General features: G+C 38.0%; 1 protein-coding gene across 2 annotated transcripts in view; it reads left to right on the top strand.

The window, feature by feature from the left end:
- The window catches only part of nampt1 (nicotinamide phosphoribosyltransferase 1), a 106,477-nt gene that overhangs the window by 74,435 nt on the left and 5,178 nt on the right, over positions 1 to 26,864 (top strand). Inside the window, exons 5-10 of one of the 2 annotated variants that reach the window (XM_062994573.1) lie at positions 177 to 335; positions 451 to 587; positions 6,866 to 7,091; positions 15,561 to 15,680; positions 15,778 to 15,918; positions 18,027 to 18,161. In XM_062994573.1, the coding sequence (XP_062850643.1) occupies positions 177 to 335; positions 451 to 587; positions 6,866 to 7,091; positions 15,561 to 15,680; positions 15,778 to 15,918; positions 18,027 to 18,161 (918 nt within the window). The remainder of the gene's footprint in view (positions 1 to 176; positions 336 to 450; positions 588 to 6,865; positions 7,092 to 15,560; positions 15,681 to 15,777; positions 15,919 to 18,026; positions 18,162 to 26,864) is intronic. The other variant, XM_062994582.1, reaches the window with a different exon arrangement.

Here is a 26,864-nt window from a genome sequence, read left to right as displayed (position 1 = left end):
TCATACTCTCTCAATTTTTTCTGATTTGGGGTTGCATATACTTAATATATACTGTATGTATATGCTTTGTATGAGTACATTGGTATTTACTAATTATAATGTTATTTATTATGTATGTATGCTTTATTTCAAAGTACATTAGTATTTACTAATCTGCCACTGTTCTTCTTAAAAAGACAATCCTGGTACAGATATGGTACCCCATCACAGTTGCAACTAACTCACGTGAGCAAAAGAAAATCCTGGCCAAATATCTAATGGAAACATCAGGATCCCTGGCAGGACTGGAGTATAAATTACATGACTTTGGTTACAGGGGAGTTTCATCTCAAGAGGTGACTTAAGCATTTTTCTGAATTCTACAGTAACGTTTACATATACACTTATTACAAAATTATTTGGCTGCAAATCTGCATGAACAAATAAATATTTTTTTACTGTTGGCTGTAGACTGCAGGTATTGGAGCCTCTGCACACTTGGTAAACTTCAAAGGAACAGATACTGTGGCTGGTATTGGAGTAGTCAAAAAATACTATGGCACCAAAGACCCAGTGCCTGGATTTTCTGTACCAGCTGCTGAACATAGGTAAGGTTTAACTTGGCTATTGTTATTAAACATAAATAGACACTATTAAGTTGGGGCTTTAGGGCAGATCATAGAGGCAGAGGCACAGCCAGTTAGGTCACCGTGCCCCCTTAAATTGAATGAACTTTTTATTTATTATTTTTCCTCTTTTCAGAGTATATTTGTTAAATAATTTAAAAGATTTAATAAATGTTTAAATAGGATTATATGCTTACCGGGTTTTATCCAGTGGGAGTTACTACTTGTCTGTCAGTTATGCTTAAACAGAACTTACTTTCTGTAGGTTCTGTCTGGCAATTTGTTTAAAAATGAATTAACCACAAACACTTGTTATTTATGCAATTCATACATTGTTACAAAGTTGTTGTTTTTTAACCCTTTAGATTTACCTGGGTTTCTGCATTAATTGAGTTTCTGCATTAAAATCACATTAATAGACAAACACAAATTTGACTAAGCTAATTACACACCCTATTGTACTTTTCTATCTTTAATTTAAAATGCAGATACATTTTTTTACTGTCCAGTTTGGAAAAATATGTAAACCTTTTACTATCCCACAGGGGGAAATTTGCATTGTTACAGCATCAAGAATGGCAAAAATAATGAAATATAAAAAATATACATGTGTACATATATATAAAAAATAAAAGTATAAAGATATATAAAATGTTACAAAAATTACCATTCAAAAACATTCTGAGATTTCTTGCATGAACATTTTAGGACCACACCCTCTTAGTTGGCTTAAGCTCTAGAATATAACTTGGTCATTCATATTTTTTAAAACCATTTTGGTGTTCATTTATTCATTGTCTTGTTACATTATTCAGCTTTTATTGTACTTCTTTTGACACAGTGCTACTCTGACATCCTCTTGTAATATTTGCAGTTTTCTTGTTGAAAATACCATTCAATTAAACTTTTAAATAAAATTTTATTTCAATTCATTTTTTCTCTCAGTAACTGCAAGCAATTCAGACCCTTAGGTAACAAAGCATATAGTTGGCCTTTTTCCTGCAAAGAGTATAGTGTTGATTTTTTTTTTTTTTTTTTTTTTTTTTTTCAATTGTTTGACAGTTTGTCCTATTGATAATTGAGAAATATTTAGGTATTCAAAAATGCTTTTATAGTGTTGTTCAGCTTTGTATATCTACATTGTTTAAAACTTTTGATTGATTAAGATGTTGTTTGATATGAACAACAGAGGATTCCGATGTAAGATTCTTTCATATTGTGAGTGGCACATCCAATCTCAATCCATTAATTGGAAGACCTCACAATTAGTTTGTTTGCCCAGAACTTTTCCAGCATGGACTGTGAATTACTAATAGTGTGAATTAACAGTGTATATTTTTAATTCATACAGAATGTTTTCATTTATTGGTATGAATTTTTATACGTAAGTAATTCCAAAAACCTTTTTTTAACGAGTCTCAAATGGTCCACTGTACATTTTACGAAAGTAAAATATCTTGTTCAGAATCTGAATTTTTTATGATTTTTTTCCGTACACAGTTTGTAATTGATGGCACATCAACATTTATGATTTGATTAATAATTAACTATTTTTTTAATGTATCATTTTAAAAATGTCTCTTATTTTCAGTGTTCTTTTTTTTTTTTTGCCAAATCATACCTAATGCCTATTTTTCTTTATTACATAATTAGGACACCAGACATTCATCATGAGTAATGAGAAACAAAAAGAAAAGGAAAGTTTTCAGAATAACAAAGTTTCTTACTGTCTACATTTTTTCCAGCTGTTTTAAAATTTTGATAATGGTTAATGCTGAGAGGTCCTTACTTTCCAATGAATTACTTTGCTACGTGTTACCAGCTGTGTTGCAGTGTAATAAGTATTATATTAGGGACAGTGGTAGCCTAGTGGGTAGAGCTTTGGGTCGGAAGATTGGTGGTTCAAATCCAGGCTCTGCTATGCAGCCACTGTTGGGTCCTTGAGCAAGGCCCTTAACCCTGTCTGCTCCAGGGGCGCCATATGATGGCTGACCCTGCGCTCTGACCCCAGCTTCCAAACAAGCTGGGATATGCAAAGAAAGAATTTCATTGTACTGTACACCTGTATATGTATATATGACAAATAAAGGATATCAGCCTATATTAGCCTAAATAAGGTGATACAACCCCAATTTAGAAAGAGTTGGGACAGTATAGAAGATGAAATCACATGTCTTTTTATGTTTCTCTTTACTTTTCCGCTTACCTCCCAAAACATGCTATGATGTTAGGTACAATCTGATTACTGCATGAATGCAGGCATTAGTGGAGTACCTAATGCTATAGTTATTGGAGCATAATTCAACAACTGTGGTAGTTGTTTTAGCAGATAAACTGGCAGATTTGCTTGCACTGGCTCAGAGTATCAATACAAGTTTGCCAAAATTTGGTTGTGTTGATATATAGGTAAAACAGATGGTAGAAAAATAGAGGCATAGTAAATACATGGTTAAATTTCATTTAAATACTTAGTAAAGTATTTCAGGCCTGCAACACATTCAGAAAAAGTTGGGAAAAAAGCTAAATATTGTTTCAAACAGGTGTTGTCAACAGGTAAAATTATGATTTGGTACAAAAGCAGTATCCATGAAAGGCTGAGTCTTTAAGGATCTAAGATGTCCAGTGATCTCCAGTTTGTCAACAAATGTGTGAGAAAATTATTGAAAATGTTTAAAAACCAGTGTTTCTTAAAGAAAGATTTGCATATTTCTTCCTATACAGAGCATATTATCATTAAACGGAAAAGGAATCCAGAGGAATTTCAATGCGTTAAGGGCAAAGGTGCAAGCCTAGGCGGAACTCGTGTTTGCTGGTCCCTCAGACAGCACTGCGTCAACACTGCATTGTTCATCGAAAGATGATATAATTACATGGACAAGGGATTACTTTGGCATACCTTTGTCAGGCATTACAATACACAGTTACATGCACAAATGTCACTTAAAACCTAACTGTGCAAAATAAAGCCTACTGTTAACCATCAAGAAGTTAAGAAGTGGCATCAAGTTCATGGCTTGGATCATCACAGTGTAAATGTGTATTGTGGTCAGATGAATCAGTATTTCAGATCTTTTTTGGACGAAATGGACACCGTATGCTCTGAACCAGAGACAAAATACACCATCTAGGCTGTTATCAGCAACAAGTCCAGTACTGTTGCACACCCTGTTGTCCACTGTTGTTGGATGTGTTTGCAGGAAGAATGGGACAAAATAACACCTGAAACACTTGCATGGTATCTTCTGAGCCAAGTGTTGTGATAAGAAATGACAACTTTAAGTTGGTAAATTGTTAAATGCTTTACCATCCCATTTTTGGAATATATTGCAGGCCTGAAATACAGGGATGTAAATTAGCAAAACTAATATCTTGGGTTTATACTGTTTGCAATAAAATAAGTCACTGTAAAAAACTCTGCATACTGTCCCAACTTTTTTCTGATTTGGGGCTGTACAACTTGATGGAAAATGCAAAAAAAAAAAAAAAGTGTTCCTTACATTTATTTACTTTGACTTTTATTTGATTGCAGACAGTTTGAACCCAAGATAGTTCATGTTTTGTCTGCTCATTTATTATTCAGTTAATATTATACCTCCATTCCTGCATTGCCCCAAAAAAGGTTGGGACGGGGGCAATTTAGGCCTAATAATGATGTGATTCCAAACAGGTGATGTCAACAGATGATTGTAATCATGGTTTGGCACAAAAGCAGCATCCAGGAAAGGCTGAGCCTTTGATGAGCAAAGATGAACAGAGGATCTCCAGTTTGTCAACAAATGCATGAGGAATTTATTGAAATGTTTAAAAACAATGTACCTCAAAGAAAGATTGGAAGGGATTTGCATATTTCTCCCTCTAGAGTGCATAATATCATTAAACAATTCGAGGAAACAGGAGAAATTTCAGTTCGTAAAGGCCAAGGGCGCAAGCTTAAGCTGAACGCCTGTGATCTCGATCCCTCAGACAGCACTGCATCAAGAACTGCCACTCAACAGTAGCTGATATAACCACATGAGCAAGGGATTACTTTGGCAAACCTTTGTCAAGCACTACAATACAGAGTTACATGCACAAATGCCACTTAAAACTTTACTGTGCAAAAAAAAAAAGACAAAAAGGACCATCCAAATTAGCAACAAGTCCAAAAGCCAGGGTCTGTCATGGTATGGGGCTGTGTCAGTGCCCTTGGCAAAGGTAATTCACACTTCTGTGATGGCAGCATTATTGCAGAAAAGTACATTTAGATCTTAGAGCAACATATGCTGCCTTTAAGACATCATCTTTTCCAGTTACGTCCATGCATTTCTCAACAAGACAATGCAAAACCCCATGCTGCACACATTACAAAGGTATGGCTGCGGAAGAAGAGGGTGAGGGTACTGGAGTGACCTGCCTGCACTCCTGACCTGTTCCCAGTAGAGAATGTGTGGAGAATTTTGAAACGAAAAATGCGACAACGACGACCCTGTACTGTTGCACATCCTAAGACGTATTTGCAGGAAGAATGGGACAAAATAAAACCTGAAACACTAAATTGCTTGGTATCCTCTGTGCCAAAATTTATTTTAAGTGTGGTGAAAAGGAATGGCAACATTACAAAGAGGTAAATGCTTTATTGTCCCAACTTTTTTTGGAATGTGTTGCAGGCCTGAAATGCAGGAATGGATGTTTATTAATAAATGAAATGACGTTGACCAGACAAAACATGAAATATCTCAGGTTCATACTGTCTGCAATGAAATAAAAGTCAAAGTAAATGTAAGAAGCTTTGTGGTTTTATTTTAATGTTATTTGCATTTTCCATGCTGTCCCAGCTTTTTCTGATTTGGGGTTGTAGGATAATTGTAGGTAGGTTCCTGTTTAAGCCCTGTTTAATTAAGGCCTTCAAAAAGACAATACTGTTTTTCTATGTTAACATGCAAATATTTTGTTCCAATCTAATTGCATTAATTCCAGTTATAGATTAAGATTGTTAACACTCTACCCAACATTATGATGAAAATCTCTATTTGAGTCCCACTTAGTGTACACGTTATCATGACAAGGAGCATCAAGTGTCCAGTCAGATTAGAAGGTTTAATAAAGTTAGTAAACTTTGCAGCATAAACTTAAGCATAAAGCATAAGCATAAACTCTCTTTTGCAGACCAGTTTTTTGCTTCCACAATTTTGTAAACTTTCACTATGGAGCAAAATGTTGATTTGGAATGTAATCTGATACAGGTGTTTACATGGCTTTTGTTATTCAGTTTAACTGGTTAAACCATTTTGGTGAATCAAATAGAAATTGTATTTGGAATGGCCTCAATCTGACTATCTGTCTCTTTTGATTGAGGTGAATAAATGGACATATTTCATTTTGATTAAGCTATCAGTTGAATTATTGATAATTACATTATCAGGCTGCTCGTAAACATGGCAAATGTGTTAATTATTTTCTTTTAAGGCATGAATTTTCTTTAGTCCTGATAAACTCATAAACTGATAAACTAGTCTTATTTTGACAGGCATCTAAAATGAACATTTTAATCACTTATTATTTTCTTTAAAGATGTATCTTGTGTATTTGACTTTAGATACTTAAACTGAGAGGTTACTTGATGTACAAAGCTTTCCTTGTTAAATTTGTTATTATTTAATTTCATTTAAAAAAATTAAATGGTTATTAAAAATGGTAAATGTTTATTAAAAACTAGTTTTGGTCTAACTTATGTAGTTCCATGATTAAGTGATTTAAAATATAGTCTATTGTTATAATAATGATTCCTTTAGTCACCTGCCAATAATTGTGGCACATGTGGGTTTAATAAAAATAATGATTTCTTGATGAGGGATTTTCCCCTCTTAAAACAAATTTGCTTCAGTTAAAGGTGGAATTGACTCATCTTAACCAGTGTGGCTGTAATCGTGGAAAGGACTGTAAATCCTTTTTGTATACCTATTTTATTCACAAGCAAAAATGTAGGATGCAAATCAATCCTACCCTTATTCTTGTTTAAATGTAGCTAACTTGCTTTTTTACTGGTTTTTTTTTAATGTTTTACTGTTTTCCTGAAACACAAAATAACTTGAAAAATAATTATTTAAATAGAAAAAATGCACAAAATCTATGGGGGAAATTAGCTTTTTGATTCCAAATTTTAGAAGTTTTACTCAAAAAATGTGTTGTTTCTATAACCATTGCTCTATTTTTTTTACATAAAACTTTGTGCTACCCATTTTACCCTTGACCTAATCCTCCTTCGTATTTACCACCCAAAGCACAATTACTGCATGGGGTAAAGACCATGAGAAAGATGCCTTTGAGCACATTGTTAAGCAGTTTCCCTCAGTGCCGGTGTCCATCGTCAGTGACAGCTATGACATCTACAATGCTTGTGAGAAGATTTGGGGTGAGGACCTGAGGGAGCTTGTGGAGAAACGTAGTGCCGATGCTCCATTGGTCGTGCGGCCAGACTCTGGGAACCCTTTAGACACTGTACTGAAGGTAAAACTAAGCTACATCAATCTTAGTACCACAATATATTGAGTTTTTTACATTATATACACTTACTGTTTTGAAACCCCCATTTTTCATTTTTTTACTGATATTTATGCATATTAATGTTCAAACAATATCATTTTTAACTCATTCAAGTTGCCACTTTTTTACAGAAATGACATCTATACACAGTCCACAAACCCCATCTTCTGAAAAGTTGGGACATTTTGTAAAATGCAATAAAAACAACAATCTGTGATATGTTTTTTTACTTCTCTTAAAGCTTTATTAGATGCATAAAAATACAAATGAATGTTTTGTCTGACCAACCTGACTGTATTTTGTAAATATGAGCAAATTTTGAATTTTATGTCCTCAACAAAAAAACAGGTTTAATATAAAAATGAAAAGTTTACATTCCACATATCATATTCCAGGATATCATAATTGGGTAAAAAAAAAAAAGGATCTACCAACATTGAGTTCTCCATGAACAGTAAGGATTGTTATTAGCAAAAGATGCAAAAGCCAGCATATGTAATGGTATAGGGGAGCATTAATGCAAAAGGCATGGGTGACTTGCATATGGGTGGAGGCAGGGGTGGCTCGTTCATTAGGGCGATTGGGCGACGCACCACCAAAGGGCGAAAGGGAAGAAATTTTTCTATCACATTCAACCAGTGTTAAACTAGCTCTGACTGTTCTGGAGTCTGTCTTGCCTCGGAATATCGTAGTCCAATCAGCGTCGAGTTGTGTTCCGTACAGTACCGCCCCTTTTGGGGCAACTGCAGTCTAACTGAAAATCGCCCCAGATCGCTCTCATAGACTCTCATGTTAAGGCTCATTTTTTGTACTGCAGGCACTGTAATGCATTTTGAATGACTTCCGGAGGGGCACGCACTTACGTGCCTGCGTCACACGTAATTGTTCCTTATTTGGAAACTAAAGGTGAAACACCTGCCATCCCATCCTCCACCCTATGCCTTCCACCAACCCGTCAGCCCAGGGTGTTCCTTATTTCCAGTTCTGAAAGTTGACAACCCTAACTGGAGCAGCTAGCACCTAAAATAAAATGCTGATGATGACTGAATGAAATTGTTAGGGTGAGAGCTTTACTTAATTTTATGATTAATGGTAAAGCTGGTCTCTCTCCATGTTCAAAGTTATTTGTGAGGGCAAACTGACAGATGACTTAAGATGTTAATTATTTAAGCTTTAATTTACCCACTGAACGGGTCACCTTGGCCATCATCGCAACAATTGCCCCCCCCCCCCCCCCCCCCCCCCCCCCCCCCGGAGAGATTTGGCAGTAGCCGCCACTGGGTGGAGGAAATATACCATTGATGTGGAGGCATATACTGGGATTTCCTTTGCGTCTTCTCCGATTCTTGCATTGAAATTGCTGGTGATCACAAGTAGGTTTTGTTTGAGAGTCACTGCAAGTACATGTTCAATCTCCTTGTAAAACTGTTTAGTCTTTTTTATTTTGTTTGTTAGCAGTTGGTGCGAAACACTGAATAATAGTTATATTTCTTGCCTTTGTGCAAATTATATGACTGTGCTGCTCCCTGGGTTGTATGATGTTGAACATGCAGCAACGTTTCTGTGAACTCAGACAGCAACTCCATGATTGTAAACTTCTTTGCCTGACAACAGCCCTGTGTGTCCATCCAATGTCTTAAGTGCCCAGTGCCCGACCACTTACTCTCAGACAACACACAAATGGCGATATTCAGTCTCTCCAATTCACTACCAAACCCGAACAGTCCACTGTCCAATCTGATTTTATATCTCAGCATCATCTCTCTTAGATCATTAAATCTTCTCTCTTTTGTACATCGTCTTTTTCTGCAAACTTTGATGAGCCAGTAGTACACTAGTAGTACATTTTTGATTCCCACTTCGATGAGCGTCTCAGTGTACATTGTGGGCCTTTTTATCCTGGTCCAAGCCACTATGGAATTTTTTCTTGCCCTCTTTGTTTGTGCTTAGTGGGATCAAAGAGACTGACTAAGCATTCCAATTACTTGTCAGCTCTACAGCCATCTCAGCATTGTGCCAGGTTGAACCAGCATGTGCCTTAGACATGGTATATGCAATGTAATGGCTTAGGAAACTGTACTCATTGACTTCTTAGTTTACTTTGCAATGTATCTATAGGAAAGACCTGCTTCTTTAAGGGTTATAATAGTCTGTCCTTTTGTTGACTTTTTTTCTCACACTAGCATTGTAATATTGTCTCTTATAAGAAATGAACTGGTGGGTCTTGAAATACAGTCTGTTCCAACACTTGGTTTTAAATTTATAAACAGTTTTGGGATACATGTAGTATTTTTTTGCATGTATCCCAAAAAGCTTCAGTAATCATTGCCTTGTTCCCTGATAAAAATGTACAAATGTAAGCAATAAAAAAAGTTTAGCAAAGAGGAAAAAAAAATGTCAAAATAAAATGTTGTTCATTGTACTCCAACTGTTTAATAACAGTAAAATTTGGGGTCCTTAAAAACGTTTGACCAAAAGTGTATGTGTTAAAAGATCAGCAAAGCATACATTGTTTGCCAGTATGGACTAACTCTTTGTAGCTTTGTTTTTGTTTTTTTTATATGGATTGAAATAGTGATTTGTGGCTCCCCTGGGAATATTACTTAATTGAAAACAGCATGGTGTTTAAATATATTCAAAAATACTATATATATTTTATCAGCTCCACTTACCATATAGAAGCACTTTGTAGTTCTACAATTACTGACTGTAGTCCTTCTGTTTCTCTACATACTTTTTTTTAGCCTGCTTTCACTCTGTTCTTCAATGGTCAGGACCACCACAGAGCAGGTATTATTTAGGTGGTGGATCATTCTCAGCACTGCACCACTGTGGTGGTGTGTTAGTGTTTGTTGTGCTGGTATGAGTGAATCAGACACAGCAGCCCTGCTGGAGTTTTTAAATACTGAGTCCACTCACTGTCCACTCTATTAGACACTCCTACCTAGGGCTGGGTATCGCCACTAATTTCCTGGATCGATTCGATTCACAAGGTCCCGATTTGATTCGATTCAACACAGTTAGGCATATTTGAGTTACATTAACAGGTTTTGTTTAAATATGTAAAGATGTCCAGAGAACGAATGTGATAATTGTACAAAGAACACTCATTATTAAAAATATTTGTGTATTTTGTTAACATAAATAATTAATCCAAAACAGAAAACAGTAACATTCATTTTTTATTATTATTTTATATGTCTGACACGCTACAACATTGTAAATGTAATGTAAACATACACCTGGCTGTTGAACAGCTTATGCCAAGTTTACACTACACGACACTCTGATTAACACCTGGTCGCTGTAATGTTCACACTACTCGACTGATCGGCGATGGGGGTTTTACACTACACCATCTATCACCAGGGGGAATCACAGGCGAGCTTCTCTGGTCTCCAAAACTACGTTTTGTCACGAAAACACACGTGAGAAGTGATGAAAGGTTTAATGATACCACGTCCAAACATGCACATCAACAAGTAGCGAGAGATCAAAGTTTGTGCGCTGATGAAATAAATGAATCTGAGTGGATTTGGCAACACGAGCAGCATGGCTTGTTCTATAGTGAATTGGAGGTTAATAAATATTTTGTTTTGTAGAGAACGATCAGGTCAGAAATACTGTAAAACTCGCGTGTGCTGATGTATTCTGATAGAAACTATATTGCGCTCCACCACCTGTTTACAACCTCTCCCCTGTGTTTCCCCTCGCTGTTTCTCACATTGATTGAGAGCCGAGTTTTGATCGCAGAGCGAACACCGAGTTCCTCCCGAATCCAGCACCGACCCGTCACCGAGCGAAAATCAGTGCAAAAAGTTGTGTAATGGTCATAACTTGAGCTTCTGCCATGCTAAACTGATGTGCAGGTCAGATCTCGTTGCATGAAAAAACACTGGCTGGTCACGCGAAATTAAAGGGGGTAACAGATTTCCGTGTGCACCGTAAAAAGGGGCGTATTTAAAAGATCGATCTCGCGTTTATATGAATCGATATCGGATTGTTCAAATAAAGATCGATTTGAATCGAAAAATTGATTTTATAAACCCACCCCTACTCCTACCTAGTTGGTTCACCTTGTAGATGTAAAGTCAAAGACGATCGCTCATCTATTGCTGCTGTTTGAGTTGGTCATCTTCTAGACCTTCATCCATGGTCACAGGATGCTGCCTACAGGGTGCTGTTGGCTGGATATTTTTGGTTGGTGGACTATTCTCAGTCCAGCAGTGACAGTGAGGTGTTTAAAAACTCCATCAGCGCTGCCGTGTCTGATCCACTCATACCAGCACAACACGTACTAACACACCACCACCATGCTCTGTGGTGGTCCAGGGAGAGTCCTGACCATTGAAGAACAGCATAAAAGGGGGCTAACAAAGCATGCAGAGAAACAGATGGACTACAGTCAGTAATTGTAGAACTACAAAGTGCTTTTATATGGTAAGTGAATCCGATAAAATGGACAATGTGTGTAGAAACAAGGTGTTTTATTTATATATATATATATATATATATATATATATATATATATATATATATATATATATATATATACTGTATATATATATATATACACACAGTGGGGCCAAAAAGTATTTAGTCAGCCACTGATTGTGCAGGTTCTCCTACTTAGAAAGATGAGAGAGGTCTGTAATTTTCATCATAGGTACACTTCAACTATGAGAGACAAAATGAGAAAAAAAAATCCAGGAAATCACATTGTAGGATTTTTAAAGAATTTATTTGTAAATTATGGTGGAAAATAAGTATTTGGTCAATAACAAAAGTTCAACTCAATACTTTGTAACATAACCTTTGTTGGCAATGACAGAGGTCAAACGTTTCCTGTAAGTCTTCACCAGGTTTGCACACACTGTAGCTGGTATTTTGGCCCATTCCTCCATGCAGATCTCCTCTAGAGCAGTGATGTTTTGGGGCTGTCGCTGGGCAACACGGACTCCACAAATTTTCTATGGGGTTGAGGTCTGGAGACTGGCTAGGCCACTCCAGGACCTTGAAATGCTTTTTACAGAGCCACTCCTTTGTTGCCCGAGCGGTGTGTTTGGGATCATTGTCATGCTGGAAGACCCAGCCACGTTCCATCTTCAATGCTCTCACTGATGGAAGGAGGTTTTGGCTTAAAATCTCACGATACATGGCCCCGTTCAAGCTTCCCTTAACACGGATCAGTCGTCCTGTCCCCTTCGCAGAAAAACAGCCCCAAAGCATGATGTTTCCACCCCCATGCTTCACAGTAGGTATGGTGTTCTTGGGTTCTTCTTCTTCCTCCAAACACGACGAGTTGAGTTTTTACCAAAAAGTTCCATTTTGGTTTCATCTGACCACATGATATTCTCCCAATTCTCTTCTGGATCATCCATATGCTCTCTGGCAAATTCAGACGGGCCTGGACATGTACTGGCTTAAGCAGGGGGACACGCCTGGCACTGCAGGATTTGAGTCCCTCTCGGCGTAGTGTGTTACTGATGGTAGCCTTTGTACTTTGGTCCCAGCTCTCTGCAGGTCATTCATCAGGTCCCTCCGTGTAGTTCTGGAATTTTTACTCACCGTTCTCATGATCATTTTGACCCCACGGGATGAGATCTTGACCTTAAGGGAGATTATCAATGGTCTTGTATGTCTTCCATTTTCTTACAATTGCTCCCACAGTTGATTTATTCACACCAACCTGCTTGCCTTATTGTAGATTCACTCTTCCCCGCCTGGTGCAGGTCTACAATTTTCTTCCTGGTGTCCTTCGACAGCTCTTTGGTCTTGGCCATGGTTGAATTTGGAGTCTGACTGTTTGAGGCTGTGGACAGGTGTCTTTTATACAGATAACGAGGTCAAACAGGTGCCATTAATACAGGTAACGAGTGGAGGACAGAAGAGCTGCTTAAAGAAGAAGTTACAGGTCTGTGAGAGCCAGAAATCTTGCTTGTTTGTGGGTGACCAAATACTTATTTTCCACCATAATTTACAAATAAATTCTTTAAATATCCTACAATGTGATTTCCTGGATTTTTTTTTTCATTTTGTCTCTCATAGTTGAAGTGTACCTATGATGAAAATTACAGACCTCTCTCATCTTTCTAAGTAGGAGAACTTGCACAGTGGGGTCAAAAAGTATATATACAGGGTGGGCCATTTATATGGATACACCTAAATAAAATGGGAATGGTTGGTGATATTAACTTCCTGTTTGTGGCACATTAGTATATGGGAGGGGGAAAACTTTTCAAGATGGGTGGTGACCATGGTGGCCATTTTGAAGTCGGCTATTTTGGATCCAACTTTAGTTTTTTTCAATGGGAAGAGGGTCATGTGACACATCAAACTTATTGAATTTCACAAGAAAAACAATGGTGTGCTTGGTTTTAACGTAACTTTATTCTTTCATGAGTTATTTACAAGCTTCTCTTTGTTTACAGCCATTGACATGTCACAGAGGTTAACACGTGAGGAGCGGATAGAAATTGTGTTGATGTCTGGTGAACGCAGTACCCGGGTCATTGCAGCAGATTTCAATGCAATTTACCCTACGAGACCACCCATCTCCCATGCTACAGTTAGCAAACTGCTTGCCAAGTTTCGTGAAACTGGTTCAGTGTTGGATTTGCCAAAATGTGGACGCATGAAAACTGTCACTAATGAAGAAACATCAGTGGCTGTCCTAGCTTCATTCAGCAAGAGCCCACAGCGTAGCACTCGCCGCATGTCACTGGAGAGTGGCATCAGTCGAACATCCCTTCGGCGGATATTAGCTACTCACAAATGGCACCCTTACAAACTCCAGCTGCTGCAGCATCTCAACGAGGATGACCCAGATCGGCGCACTGAATTTGCAGAATGGGCAAAACAAAAATTGGAACAGGACCCTCAGTTTATACAGAACATTTTGTTCAGTGATGAGGCAAACTTTTATGTGAATGGTGAAGTTAACAAACAAAACCACCGCTATTGGTCTGACACTAACCCACATTGGATAGATCCCTCCAAGACTGTTGGAACACAAAAATTGATGGTATGGTGTGGTATATGTGGTACAAAGATAGTGGGGCCATTCTTCATCAATGGAAACCTCAAGGCCACTGGATATTTGAAATTGCTACATGATGATGTGTTTTTCCTCTTTATGCACTGAAGCTGGCACGTTCCCTGAGTTTTTCCAGCAAGATGGTGCACCACCACATTATGGGTGTCAGGTCCGAGCTTTCCTAGATGAACAGTTTCCTGGAAAGTGGATTGGTCGTCGTGGGCCAGTTGAATGGCCCCCAAGGTCTCCTGATCTGACCCCCTTAGACTTTTATCTTTGGGGTCATCTGAAGGCAATTGTCTATGCTGTGAAGATACGAGATGTGCAGCACCTGAAACTACGGATACTGGAAGCCTGTGCTAGCATTTCTTCTGCGGTGTTGCTATCAGTGTGTGAAGAGTGGGAGAAGAGGGTTGCATTGACAATCCAACACAATGGGCAGCACTTTGAACACATTTTATAAGTGGTCAGAAACTTGTAAATAACTCATGAAAGAATAAAGTTACGTTAAAACCAAGCACACCATTGTTTTTCTTGTGAAATTCTCAATAAGTTTGATGACCCTCTTCCCATTGAAAAAACTAAAGTTGGATCCAAAATGGCCGACTTCAAAATGGCCGCCATGGTCACCACCCATCTTGAAAAGTTTTCCCCCTCCCATATACTAATGTGCCACAAACAGGAAGTTAATATCACCAACCATTCCCATTTTATTTAGGTGTATCCATATAAATGGCCCACCCTGTATATACTATATATACAGTATATATATATTGCCTAAATCATTTAGAATCAATGATGTGTAAAGTCTGAGACTGCAAAACACTTTGTGAGTGAAAGTGCAAAAGACCATAAACAATGTTTCTCAATGCATAATTCCAAGAAATTCATGAATTTTTACAATCTAGTCTGTAAGGGTCTTTATAGTTTCAGAGATTCCAAAGAAATCCTAGCAAAAAGGCCAAGACAAAACAACTATATTGAATGCTTATAGTTTTCAGTCCATCAGATGGCACTGCACTACAACAACTTGGGCTCTGGACTATATTGAAAACCCATTGTCAGGAGAAACAGTCGCTGCATCTATGAAAAACATGTCATTAACAACATCCTTGGTGCTGTTGTTTAAGTATTCCAACTTTGATTTTTTTTTTTTTTTTTTGGAAAATCTTCTCTCCCGACCAACTAGGAAAAGAACCATTCCAATTGTTACTACTTTAAGTTTACTAAATGTAAACTGAGATTACTTATTGTCAATAACCCAAAGTCTAAGAGCCATTGTATAGTATGTAGATGTGTTAGAGCCATTTGTTTATGTCATCCAGTGTTGGATGTGTATAATGTAAAATATTTTGAATACGTGGAAGGGCTCTCATGATAACTGTTGTAAATTTCAGGTCTTGGAGATTTTAGGAAGAAAGTTTCCACTTGTAGAAAACTTAAAGGGCTACAAAGTTCTTCCGCCCTATATTCGTGTTATTCAGGGTGATGGCGTGGATATCAACACTTTGCAGGAGGTGTGTATGTCTTTATTTCTATGCACTGAATATAAGCACTATTTATGATTGTTTAGGGTCAATTCTTGGCTCAAATTGATGCATTTGATTTTTTTAGATAGTGGAGGGAATGAAGGAGCATCAGTGGAGCATTGAAAACATAGCATTTGGATCTGGTGGTGCACTTCTGCAGAAACTTACTCGAGATCTTCTTAACTGCTCCTTCAAGTGCAGCTATGTGGTGACAAATGGGTTAGGGGTGAGGTCTTTGCAGCTTCTAAAATAGATTTTTAAGCATTAATGTATGTAATTTGTTTAATTTATTTTATAGAAGTAATATTTTATGTACTGTTCTGTTCTCTAATGTACATGAAGCTTCAGATTTATCAAACCTTAAGGATGTCTAAAAAAAGGTTCTTAAAATGTCTTTGGGATTAAGAAACTTTATCTTAATTTTTTAAACAAAATGCTGTATCAATTATTGACTACCCTGCATGTAGTACTTGACTAAGGTATTTATCTAACAAGCAAAAGGTTGCTGATTCAAGCCCCACCACCACCAAATTGGTGATATCCTAGGATTTCCAACACCATCATATTCTAGGATTCCCAGGGAGCTAAACAGTCACAAAACAATGCAGATTGTTCAACATGTTAAAAAGTTAGGACTAGGTTATTTTCTGTACAGCATACTTTTTTTTTTACACCAATGTTCAGGTAACATTTAATGAACCTATGTTTGTTGTTAGATGTGGAATTAAGGCTTTCTTCTGGCTCTCATGGCAGAGCTGATTCCAACTGTTTTTAATTAACCGTATTAATTCAATTAAATTTAGCCTGGATTAATTCTGTCCCTGATTAATCTAGACATTACATATTTAAAACCGTACTTAAAACTTTCCAGCAATTTAAATTAGACTAAAAGGTCTGAACAAGCAACACGCTGTGCTGCATTTACAAAAAGAATTCTGTAGATTATGAAGTTACTTACATATTGGTTCCAAAGTAATTTGTAATGCTTGAGGACCCTAAATGGACAAAGAAGAGTGGGCAAAAGTCCTCCAGTGCATAGTCAAATACGAATAGTTAAAACTGTTTGGCTGCAGGTGTTGCTGCTAAAAGAGGCACAGCCAGTTATGTTTAGGGAGCAGTTAATTTGTCAAAAAAGTAACGTGCAAAATTGTTTTCCTTAATATAATAAACCTTTATTTAAAACCAACAATGTGTTTTCACCTGTTCTCTTAGTCTTATATAAGATAATGTATCTTAAACAGGTGAATGTGGAGCCTTAAAGAAAGGCTTAGTTGTTTATTAGCTAGGAGCAGGTGGGGTTTGCAACTCAAACATTATTCCAACAGTTTAAAGACAATGTTTCTCAACAAATGATAGTTAGGAATTGAGGTGTGTTTTACTAGCCACCTTATTAAAAGATTTACAAAATGTAGAGAATTTTTGTGTGTTGCTAAAAACCAATACTAAATACTTGTAACCCTCAAATGCTTAGATGGCACAGCATTAACATTCAGCATGCTTCTTGGCTTGATATATCCACATAAGCTCAGGAATACTCAAGAAAACCCTTTTCAATAAAGACAATTTGTAAGTGTATCTACAAATGCAACCTAAGACTCAGGGCTTAAGTCAGTCTTTTAGATTGTCTTTGGAAATAAAGTTCTTTAGACTAAGAACAAAAATTAATATTCCAGCTATTCCCAATGCAAAGTTCAAAAGCCAGCATTTCATATTGCATGAGGTTTGTTGGTGCCAGTTACATGAGTAACATCCACATCGATAGGGCAGCATTGATGCCAGTGGGAACAAACACATTTTAAATCAACATATGCTGCTATGTAGACATTTAAGAGAAATCCCTGCTTGTTTGAGCAAAAACAATGGCATGTCACAATTTGCATGTGTTACGAAAGCGTAGCTACACAACAGCTCTCTTCTGCTACATGTGAAGCATAAAACTATTATATATAAAAGGTTAGAAATCTATACCATATTGATTTATGCTTACATATTACAGGTGTGCTGTATGTTTATTATCAGTTTTGTTTTCACTATCACTATTTTATAATTATTGGTGGCACACTACTATAATGGATTGCTAATCATAGTAAAAACAGCTGAGATTGCTAAAAAAACGGTTTATCAAATCATTGCCAACAACAAACAATGGGTTGTTAAGACATGCTGTTTTTTATGTACAGTGGACACAGAAGTTCTCTGCATTTTGAGTTATTAGTACCTTTTAGTTTACCCTTGGCAATGTAAACAAGGTGCCAGATTTATATTTAATTTAGAAAAACTTAAAAAGCTTAAAAATTTATTGTCTGTAAGTTATGGTGTTTCTTTCTTGTGTAGGTAAATGTTTTTAAAGACCCAGTAGCAGACCCAAACAAAAGATCAAAGAAGGGTCGTCTGTCTTTGCACACGACACAAAGTGGAGACTATGTGACCCTGGAGGAGGGAAAGGGAGAACTGGAGGAGTATGGAGAGGTACATTTGTTTTTATATATGCAATTATTTACTAACAGTGCAATGACAGTGGTAACTGTGTATGTATAGAATATGACAGTAAAAGTACTGTAATTTGTATGTTTCATTATTCTGATATAAGCTGCACAAAATACATATATACATAACAGACGCTCTGGAAAAAATAAAAGATATATATATTAAATATATTAAATCAGTATCTCTACATGTATAGCAGCCATTTCATTCTGGTGTCTGTTGAACACAGGTGCACCTTGTTCTACTTAATGGCATACTGAATAAATAATCACCTGAACCAAATCTTATTTAATTCAGAAAAGTATAAAAACACTGCTGTGCTTATTGCTTTCCTTTTTACATTCAACAAGTGTAGGATGACATCAAGTGAACTACAAAATGAATAGCAAACAGCTGCTGAGGTAAAGCGCATAGTACGAGTGGGTTTGAAACTGGCTACTAAGGGCAGGGCTAAAGTCATGTAAAGCTAAAAATATGCCCTGCCTCACTAAGAAGCAAAGAAGAGTCTGGCTGAGATTTAAAAGCTTTGATATTCTTCTGGTGAAGCCATTCCTATGTTGATGTGGAGGTATGCTTTGGGTCTTTGTTGTGCTGAAAGTAAAAAACTCCTCTTTATCTTCGGCTAAAAAGCTGAAGGCCTGACGCTTTTGTGCCAAAACATTTTGAAGTGTTTATAATTCCCTTCACCCTGACTAAAGCCACAGTTCCAGCTAAAGAAAACAGACCCAAAGCTTAATGCTGCCATCACCATGCTTCACTCTGGTTATGTTGTTCTTTGGTGATGCAGTGTTGTTTTTGCACCCAACATACCTTTTGGAATGGCCACAAAGTTTAACCATGGCCTTATCAGACCAAAACCCATTTTCCCATATACTTTTGGGTAGACAGTGTAGGTTTTTGGTAAATATAGCGAGGCCTGGGTGTTTTTCTTGCCACCCCACCCCACCCCACAGCCCAGACAGAAAAACCCAGAAAGCCCAGAAGAATATGAGATGTTGTCTTCACATGTAGTACACAACCAGTATTTGCCAGAAATTCCTGCAACACATTTAATATTGCTGTAGACCAGCTTTCATCTTCGTTGTGAAATATTTGTGACATATTTTATCCACTTGCTGATTGCCGTCTTAATGGTATATGAAACAATGACATTTCTTCAGTTTGTAAGCTCTTTATGGACCATGGCTTTTACTTTAAGAGGCAACAAAGTAAATGTCAGGAAAATCCTACTGGGGCAGCTGAACTTTATATGGTTTATTAGAGTCACTTTAATTGATGGCAGGTGTGTTATTGACTACTAATTACTAATTTTAAATGTGATTCTGAAATTCTGAAAACAGCCACATCCCCAACTATGAGGGTGTACATACGTATGCAACCACCATTATTTTAGTTTAGTTTTTTTCCCCTCTAAATGATCTCAGTTTGTTTTTAATTGAATTGCACAGATAGGTCAAAATTTGAAATGATTTATATTGGTCTGATTTATAAACCTGAGATATAAACCTGAGATATTTCATGTTTTGTCAACTTAATTTCATTTATTAATAAACATCCATTCCTGCATTTTAGGCCTGCAACACATTCAACAAGCGATTTAGTGTTTCGGGTTTTATTTTGTCCCATTCTTCCTGCAAACACGTCTTAAGATGTGCAACAGTACGAGGTCGTCGTTGTCGCATTTTTCGTTTCAAATTTCTCCACACATTCTCTACTGGGAACAGGTCAGGAGCTCAGGCAGGCCAGTCCAGTACCTGTACCCTCTTCTTCCGCAGCCATGCCATGTGTGCAGCATGGGGTTTTGCATTGTCTTGTTGAAAAATGCATGGACATCCCTGTAAAAGATGACGTCTTGTAGGCACTTTTCTGCAATAATGCTGCCATCACAGAAGTGTAAATTACCTTTGCCAAGGGCACTGACACAGCCCCATACCATGACAGACCCTGGCTTTTGGACTCGTCGCTGATAACAGCCTGTATGGTCCTTTTCATCTGTGGTCAGGAGTACACGGTGTCCATCTTTTCCAAAAAAGACCTGGAATGATAATTCATCTGACCACAATACACGTTTCCACTGTGTGATGGTCCATCCTAGATGTCCAGAGAAGTCGATGCCGCTTCTGGACATGGTTAACATAAGGCCTCTTTTTTGCACAGTAAAGTTTTAAGTGGCATTTGTGCATGTAACTCCATATTGCCGTGCTTGATTATATCAGCTACAGCTATTGTTGAGTGGCAGTTCTTGATGCAGTGCCGTCTGAGGGATTGAAAATCAAGGGTATTCAGCTTAAGCTTGTGCCCTTGGCCTTTACACACTGAAACTCCTCCCGATTCCTTGAATTGTTTTATGATATTATGCACTGTAGAGGGAGAAATATGCAAATCCCTTATAATCTTTCTTTGAGGTACATTGTTTTTAAACATTTTAATAATTTTCTCACACATTTGTTTGTCAAACTGGAGATCCTCTGGTCATCTTTGCTTATCAAAGATTCAGCCTTTCCAGAATGCTGCTTTAGTACTAATCTAACATTACAATCACCGGTTGACATCACCTGTTTGGAATCACATTATTATTTAGTTTTTTTCACCTCATTACTAGCCCCAAATTGCCCCTGTCCCAACTGTTTTTGGAATGTGTTGCAGGCCTGAAATGGAGATATATTAACAAATGAAATTAAGTTGAGTAGACAAAACATGAAATATCTTGGGTTCAAACTGTCTGCAATCAAATAAAATTCAAAGTAAATGTAAGGAACTTCATTTTTATCTTATTTGCATTTTCCATACTGTCCCAACTTTTTCTGATTTGGGGTTGTAGATACAGTAGTATACCCCCAAAAAACACACACTCAAAAATTACCAAAATCCAAATGGCGGACAGCTCCATATGTTAATGAAACTGCCAAATGCCTTAGGGCTAAATATAACGAACTAAAAATATTAACACTACTAATCAACCCGTGAATTATATTATTTCATAGACACTGACATATCTCCAAAAACCAACATAATGCTGAACTACACTGCATACCACAAACCAGTACTGCAATCTACATAAAGAATAACATCTCCCATAGCACTGTCCCCCTCAACACCCAACTGCAGACTAAACATCAAATATCATCCATAAAAATATAACCATATGCACAATTTATATCTTTCTAAACATGACACTAAAGCTAAAAGACCTGAACAATTTGACTGAATAACTTCCACTACCATACATCACACTAGAACAATTTCATGTGTGAAAGCCAAAATACAAACAGCAAAGAAAAAACAATGAAAGAATTCATAAACAAAAACAGTGAACACAGTATACACAGTATAATGAACATACCCAGAAACACATACCAGGACATGGGCATATACTACAATAGACCTAACAATACACAGACTAGTTTGATCCAAGACTTTTCCTGGAAAAATCGGGAGATCTCTGTGGCAGGAAGCATTTCCAGATTGACTCCACCTAATACTAACACCACAAAGGTGGAAAGTAAACAAAGCCAACTGGCATGCTGGTTAAAACCTCTGTAAAAAGAAACTTAAAATAATAAATGTGCAAAATGGAGACCCCATTAAATTATTTACAACCATAAAAGAAATAGCAGAAACAAACCATTCCTAAAACATCCCTAGAGACTCTTGGTTTAACGATGCATGCAGACAAGCAATAAAAATACAAAACAAGCAGAAGCTTTTTACCAGGAAAGCTGAGAGAATAAATGATCTACAATAGTTTTCATTAGTTAGGTGGATAAAACAGTTGGGTATGGATTTACAGTGTATCACAAAAGTGAGTACACCCCTCACATTTCTGCAAATATTTTATTATATCTTTTCATGGGACAACACTATAGAAATAAAACTTGGATATAACTTACGTAGAGTAGTCAGTGTACAACTTGTATAGCTGTGTAGATTTACTGTCTTCTGAAAATAACTCAACACACAGCCATTAATGTCTAAATGGATGGCAACATAAGTGAGTACACCCCACAGTGAACATGTCCAAATTGTGCCCAAAGTGTCAATATTTTGTGTGACCACCATTATTATCCAGCACTGCCTTAACCCTCCTGGGCATGGAATTCACCAGAGCTGCACAGGTTGCTACTGGAATCCTCTTCCACTCCTCCATGATGACATCACGGAGCTGGTGGATGTTAGACACCTTGAACTCCTCCACCTTCCACTTGAGGATGCGCCACAGGTGCTCAATTGGGTTTAGTCCATCACCTTTACCTTCAGCTTCCTCAGCAAGGCAGTTGTCATCTTGGAGGTTGTGTTTGGGGTCGTTATCCTGTTGGAAAACTGCCATGAGGCCCAGTTTTCGAAGGGAGGGGATCATGCTCTGTTTCAGAATGTCACAGTACATGTTGGAATTCATGTTTCCCTCAATGAACTGCAGCTCCCCAGTGCCAGCAACACTCATGCAGCCCAAGACCATGATGCTACCACCACCATGCTTGACTAGGCAAGATACAGTTGTCTTGGTACTTCTCACCAGGACGCCGCCACACATGCTGGACACCATCTGAGCCAAACAAGTTTATCTTGGTCTCGTCAGACCACAGGGCATTCCAGTAATCCATGTTCTTGGACTGCTTGTCTTCAGCAAACTGTTTGCGGGCTTTCTTGTGCGTCAGCTTCCTTCTGGGATGATGACCATGCAGACCGAGTTGATGCAGTGTGCGGCGTATGGTCTGAGCACTGACAGGCTGACCTCCCACGTCTTCAACCTCTGCAGCAATGCTGGCAGCACTCATGTGTCTATTTTTTAAAGCCAACCTCTGGATATGACGCCGAACACGTGGACTCAACTTCTTTGGTCGACCCTGGCGAAGCCTGTTCCGAGTGGAACCTGTCCTGAAAAACCGCTGTATGACCTTGGCCACCATGCTGTAGCTCAGTTTCAGGGTGTTAGCAATCTTCTTATAGCCCAGGCCATCTTTGTGGAGAGCAACAATTCTATTTCTCACATCCTCAGAGAGTTCTTTGCCATGAGGTGCCATGTTGAATATCCAGTGGCCAGTATGAGAGAATTGTACACCAAATTTAACAGCCCTGCTCCCCATTTACACCTGGGACCTTGACACATGACACCAGGGAGGGACAACGACACATTTGGGCACAATTTGGACATGTTCACTGTGGGGTGTACTCACTTATGTTGCCAGCTATTTAGACATTAATGGCTGTGTGTTGAGTTATTTTCAGAAGACAGTAAATCTACACTGCTATACAAGCTGTACACTGACTACTCTAAGTTATATCCAAGTTTCATGTCTATAGTGTTGTCCCATGAAAAGATATAATGAAATATTTGCAGAAATGTGAGGGGTGTACTCACTTTTGTGATACACTGTATATATTCTGGAAACATACAAGATGGTCTTATATAAAGTGGATTATATCCCTAATGGAACAACACATGTATATAGATCAGGTAAGCAGATAAGTGGTTATGATTTTCTGCTGCTGTGTGATTGATCTACGTAGGTCGCAGTTTTGCTGTTTACGGCTGGCTTTCATTTTGCAATGATAGCAAAGCATTATCAAATACTGTGATTTTTTATGTTCATTTATTTGAGTATTTATTTAAGTAAAACAGACAGCATAAATGTGATTGTGAGATTCTGCTGGTTTGTTTTTATTTTGATCATGTTTCTATGACGGTGTAAGACCCGTTATATTTTTTATAAGTGCAACCCTAACCGTCTAACCCCCCCCCCCCCCCCAACACACTCAGGTAAACACCCGTCATAACACCCCCCCACCCTATGCCTGCCGCCAGCCCAGGGTGTTCCTTATTTCCAGTTCTGAAAGTTGGCAACCTTAGTTGACACTATTGACCTAAACCAAGTTAGTTAGCGTCCAGTCCAACAAGCTATAAAATGATGCTAATGGTAAACAGCGATTTATTGAGGATAAACAGAAATAATGCTCTTTTGTATTAACAGCAGTTGCAGTCTGTTAGCTCTGTAGAGTGGCTAAATCCACACATGAACTGCTAATATGCACTGCATGGTGAGCTGTGTGTAGTCTGCTGTATCATTTATCTATGAACTTCTGTTGGAAAATGATGTCCCTCCTTCTGTTAAAAAAGTAACTAAGTAACGTTTACTCTAAGTACATTTTAAATGAGTTACTTTTTACTTGAGTAGATTTTTAGACTAGTAATTTTACTCGTACTTAGGTAAAAAATCATCAAAGTAATAGTACTTTTACTTGAGTACAATATTTTAGTACTCTTTCCACCTCTGCAGTTATTCAAAGTCAAAATAAGCTGTCCAACATCTTTCGCGGCCTATATGTAGACAACCTACAGTCAAGCCGGAAAGTCTGCACTCCCCTTTCACCTACTCCATGCCTCATTACATTACAGACTCATTCTATAATAGATTAAGTTCATTTTTTTGTCACAAAATTCTACACAAAATAGCCCGGGGCGGCACGGTCACTCGGTGGGTAGCACTGTCGCCTCACAGCAAGAAGGTCCTGGGTTCGATCCCCAGGTGGGGTGGTCCCCAGTCCTCCTTTCTGTGTGGAATATGCATGTTCTCCCCGTGTCTGTGTGGGTTTCCTCCAGAACTTTTTGTCCTGAATACCAAGCGTCATGTCTGGAGGAAACCAGGCACCGCTCACCTGGCTAATGCCATCCACAGTGAAGCATGGTAGTGACAGCATCATGATGTGGGGATGTTTTTCATCAGCGGGACCAGGGAGACTAGTCCTGATAAGGGGGAAAGAAGAATGCAGCTAAGTACACCAAGATCCTTGAAGATAACCTTCTTCAGAGCGCTCTGGACCTCAGACTGGGGCGAAGGTTTACCTTCCAACATGACAACGACCCGAAGCACACAGCCAAGAGAACAAAGGAGTGGCTGTCTGTAAATGTCCTTGAGTGGCCCAGCCAGAGCCCAGACTTGAATCAAATCGAACATCTGTAGAAGGAGCTGAAAATGGCTGTGTACCGACGCTCCCCATCCAACCTGACAGAGCTTGCAAGCACATGCCAAGAGGAATGGGCAAAAATGTCCAGAAACAAGTGTGCCAAGCTCGTAGCTTCTTTTTCATGAAGCCTTGAAGCTGTAATTGCAGCCAAAGGTGCATCAACAAGTATTAGACTAAGGGTTTTGTCAGTAAAATAAAATGGCATATTTTCTAAACCCTGTTTTCACTTCTTAATTATTGACGATTGTGTGTTTGAGGCAAAAAATAACTATTACAGAATGAGTCTGTAACGTAATAAAATGTGGAGATGGTAAAAGGGGTATGCAGACTTTCTGGCTTGACTGTATGTAAAGGCTATAGAAACCAGGACATAAAAACAATAGAGCTGAGACTCCAACCCTGTATCAATAAAATTCATAAATGGTCAAATACAGAGGCTTTCAGAATATCACAAAGCTAAGCAATGTACATCCACTTCTTCTAAATCAGAGTCCTGAATCCAGAGACCAAACACTCACCATCATATCCCACATGAAATCACTGAGAGAAAAACACCAAATGGGGAGCTGAACTAGCCATACCGATGTGTTTATCAAGAGCACTGGAAGGAGCAAAGTATGGATGTTTCATATCTGGATCAGCCCGAAAATCATATCTCAAAAGCCTGAACACAGACCATCATTTCAATATCTGAGTGGCCCTAGGGGCATTCTGCACCTCCCCCATTCCAAGCCACTATATAGAGGCACAAGAACCCTCACTGGACCTGAAATTTCAGAAGACTGCAATTGGCCCTACAGTACACCATGGTCAACTCTAAAAACCCATTTTCACAAAATAATGCACCCATTATGACCTCCAATCCAAAGTAACAAACAAAGCATAGTCTTACACCTAAGCTACATTAAGACCTAAAACTAAACTAAAAAATCTAAATAAAATACTTTTTCAACAAATGTTTACAACAGATCATTTTAAAATTATAATTCTAGTGGGTCAAAAGTGTTCATACACCAAACTGACTGCCCTCCAGGCCTTTTGCTTTACATCATGGAAAAAACAAAAGAATAAAACATGATAGAAAATTGCTCCCATGTACAGTGGTGTTCAAAAAATTAGCAGTCCAACATCATTAACCTGATAAATCACTGTTTTTTAGTAAAAATGCTATTTCTACATAGCAAATAATTTACTTGAACGTGTAGTAGAGTAATGAAAACAAAACAAACCCGACAATTAGGACATGCATGCCACTCATTCTGAGTAATCGAAGCATTGATTGAAAGAGGCTTGTTCAAAATAATAGCAGTGAGGAGTTCAATTGGTTAAATCATTAATTCTGCAGAAGAACGGGTGTCAATTTTGGCCCTTACTTAAGATAGGAGGGTGGCAATTGTTGCACAGGTTGGTCATAGCGCATTTTCTTTCTGAAATACTGGGTAAAATGGGTTGTTCCAGACATTGTTCTGATGAACAGCGCACTTTGATTGAAAAGTTGATTGTAGAGGGAAAAACATACAGAGAAGTGCAGCAAATTATAGGCTGCTCAGCTAAAATTATCTCAGATGCTTTGAAGTGACAGCCAAAACCTGAAAGAAAGAAGCATGAAACGCAGAAGGAAGCATGGAACTACTGTTTGATTGGATCAAAGAATCAAAGAATAGCCAAAATGGCAAAGGCTCTGCCAATGATCACCTTCAGAAAGATCAAGGAACATCTGAA

This window comes from Trichomycterus rosablanca, chromosome 1 (assembly GCF_030014385.1).
Source record: "Trichomycterus rosablanca isolate fTriRos1 chromosome 1, fTriRos1.hap1, whole genome shotgun sequence".
NCBI lineage: Eukaryota > Metazoa > Chordata > Actinopteri > Siluriformes > Trichomycteridae > Trichomycterus > Trichomycterus rosablanca.
The sequence above is the reverse complement of the archived record's forward strand: the minus strand, read 5'-3'. Positions and strand labels throughout refer to the sequence as shown.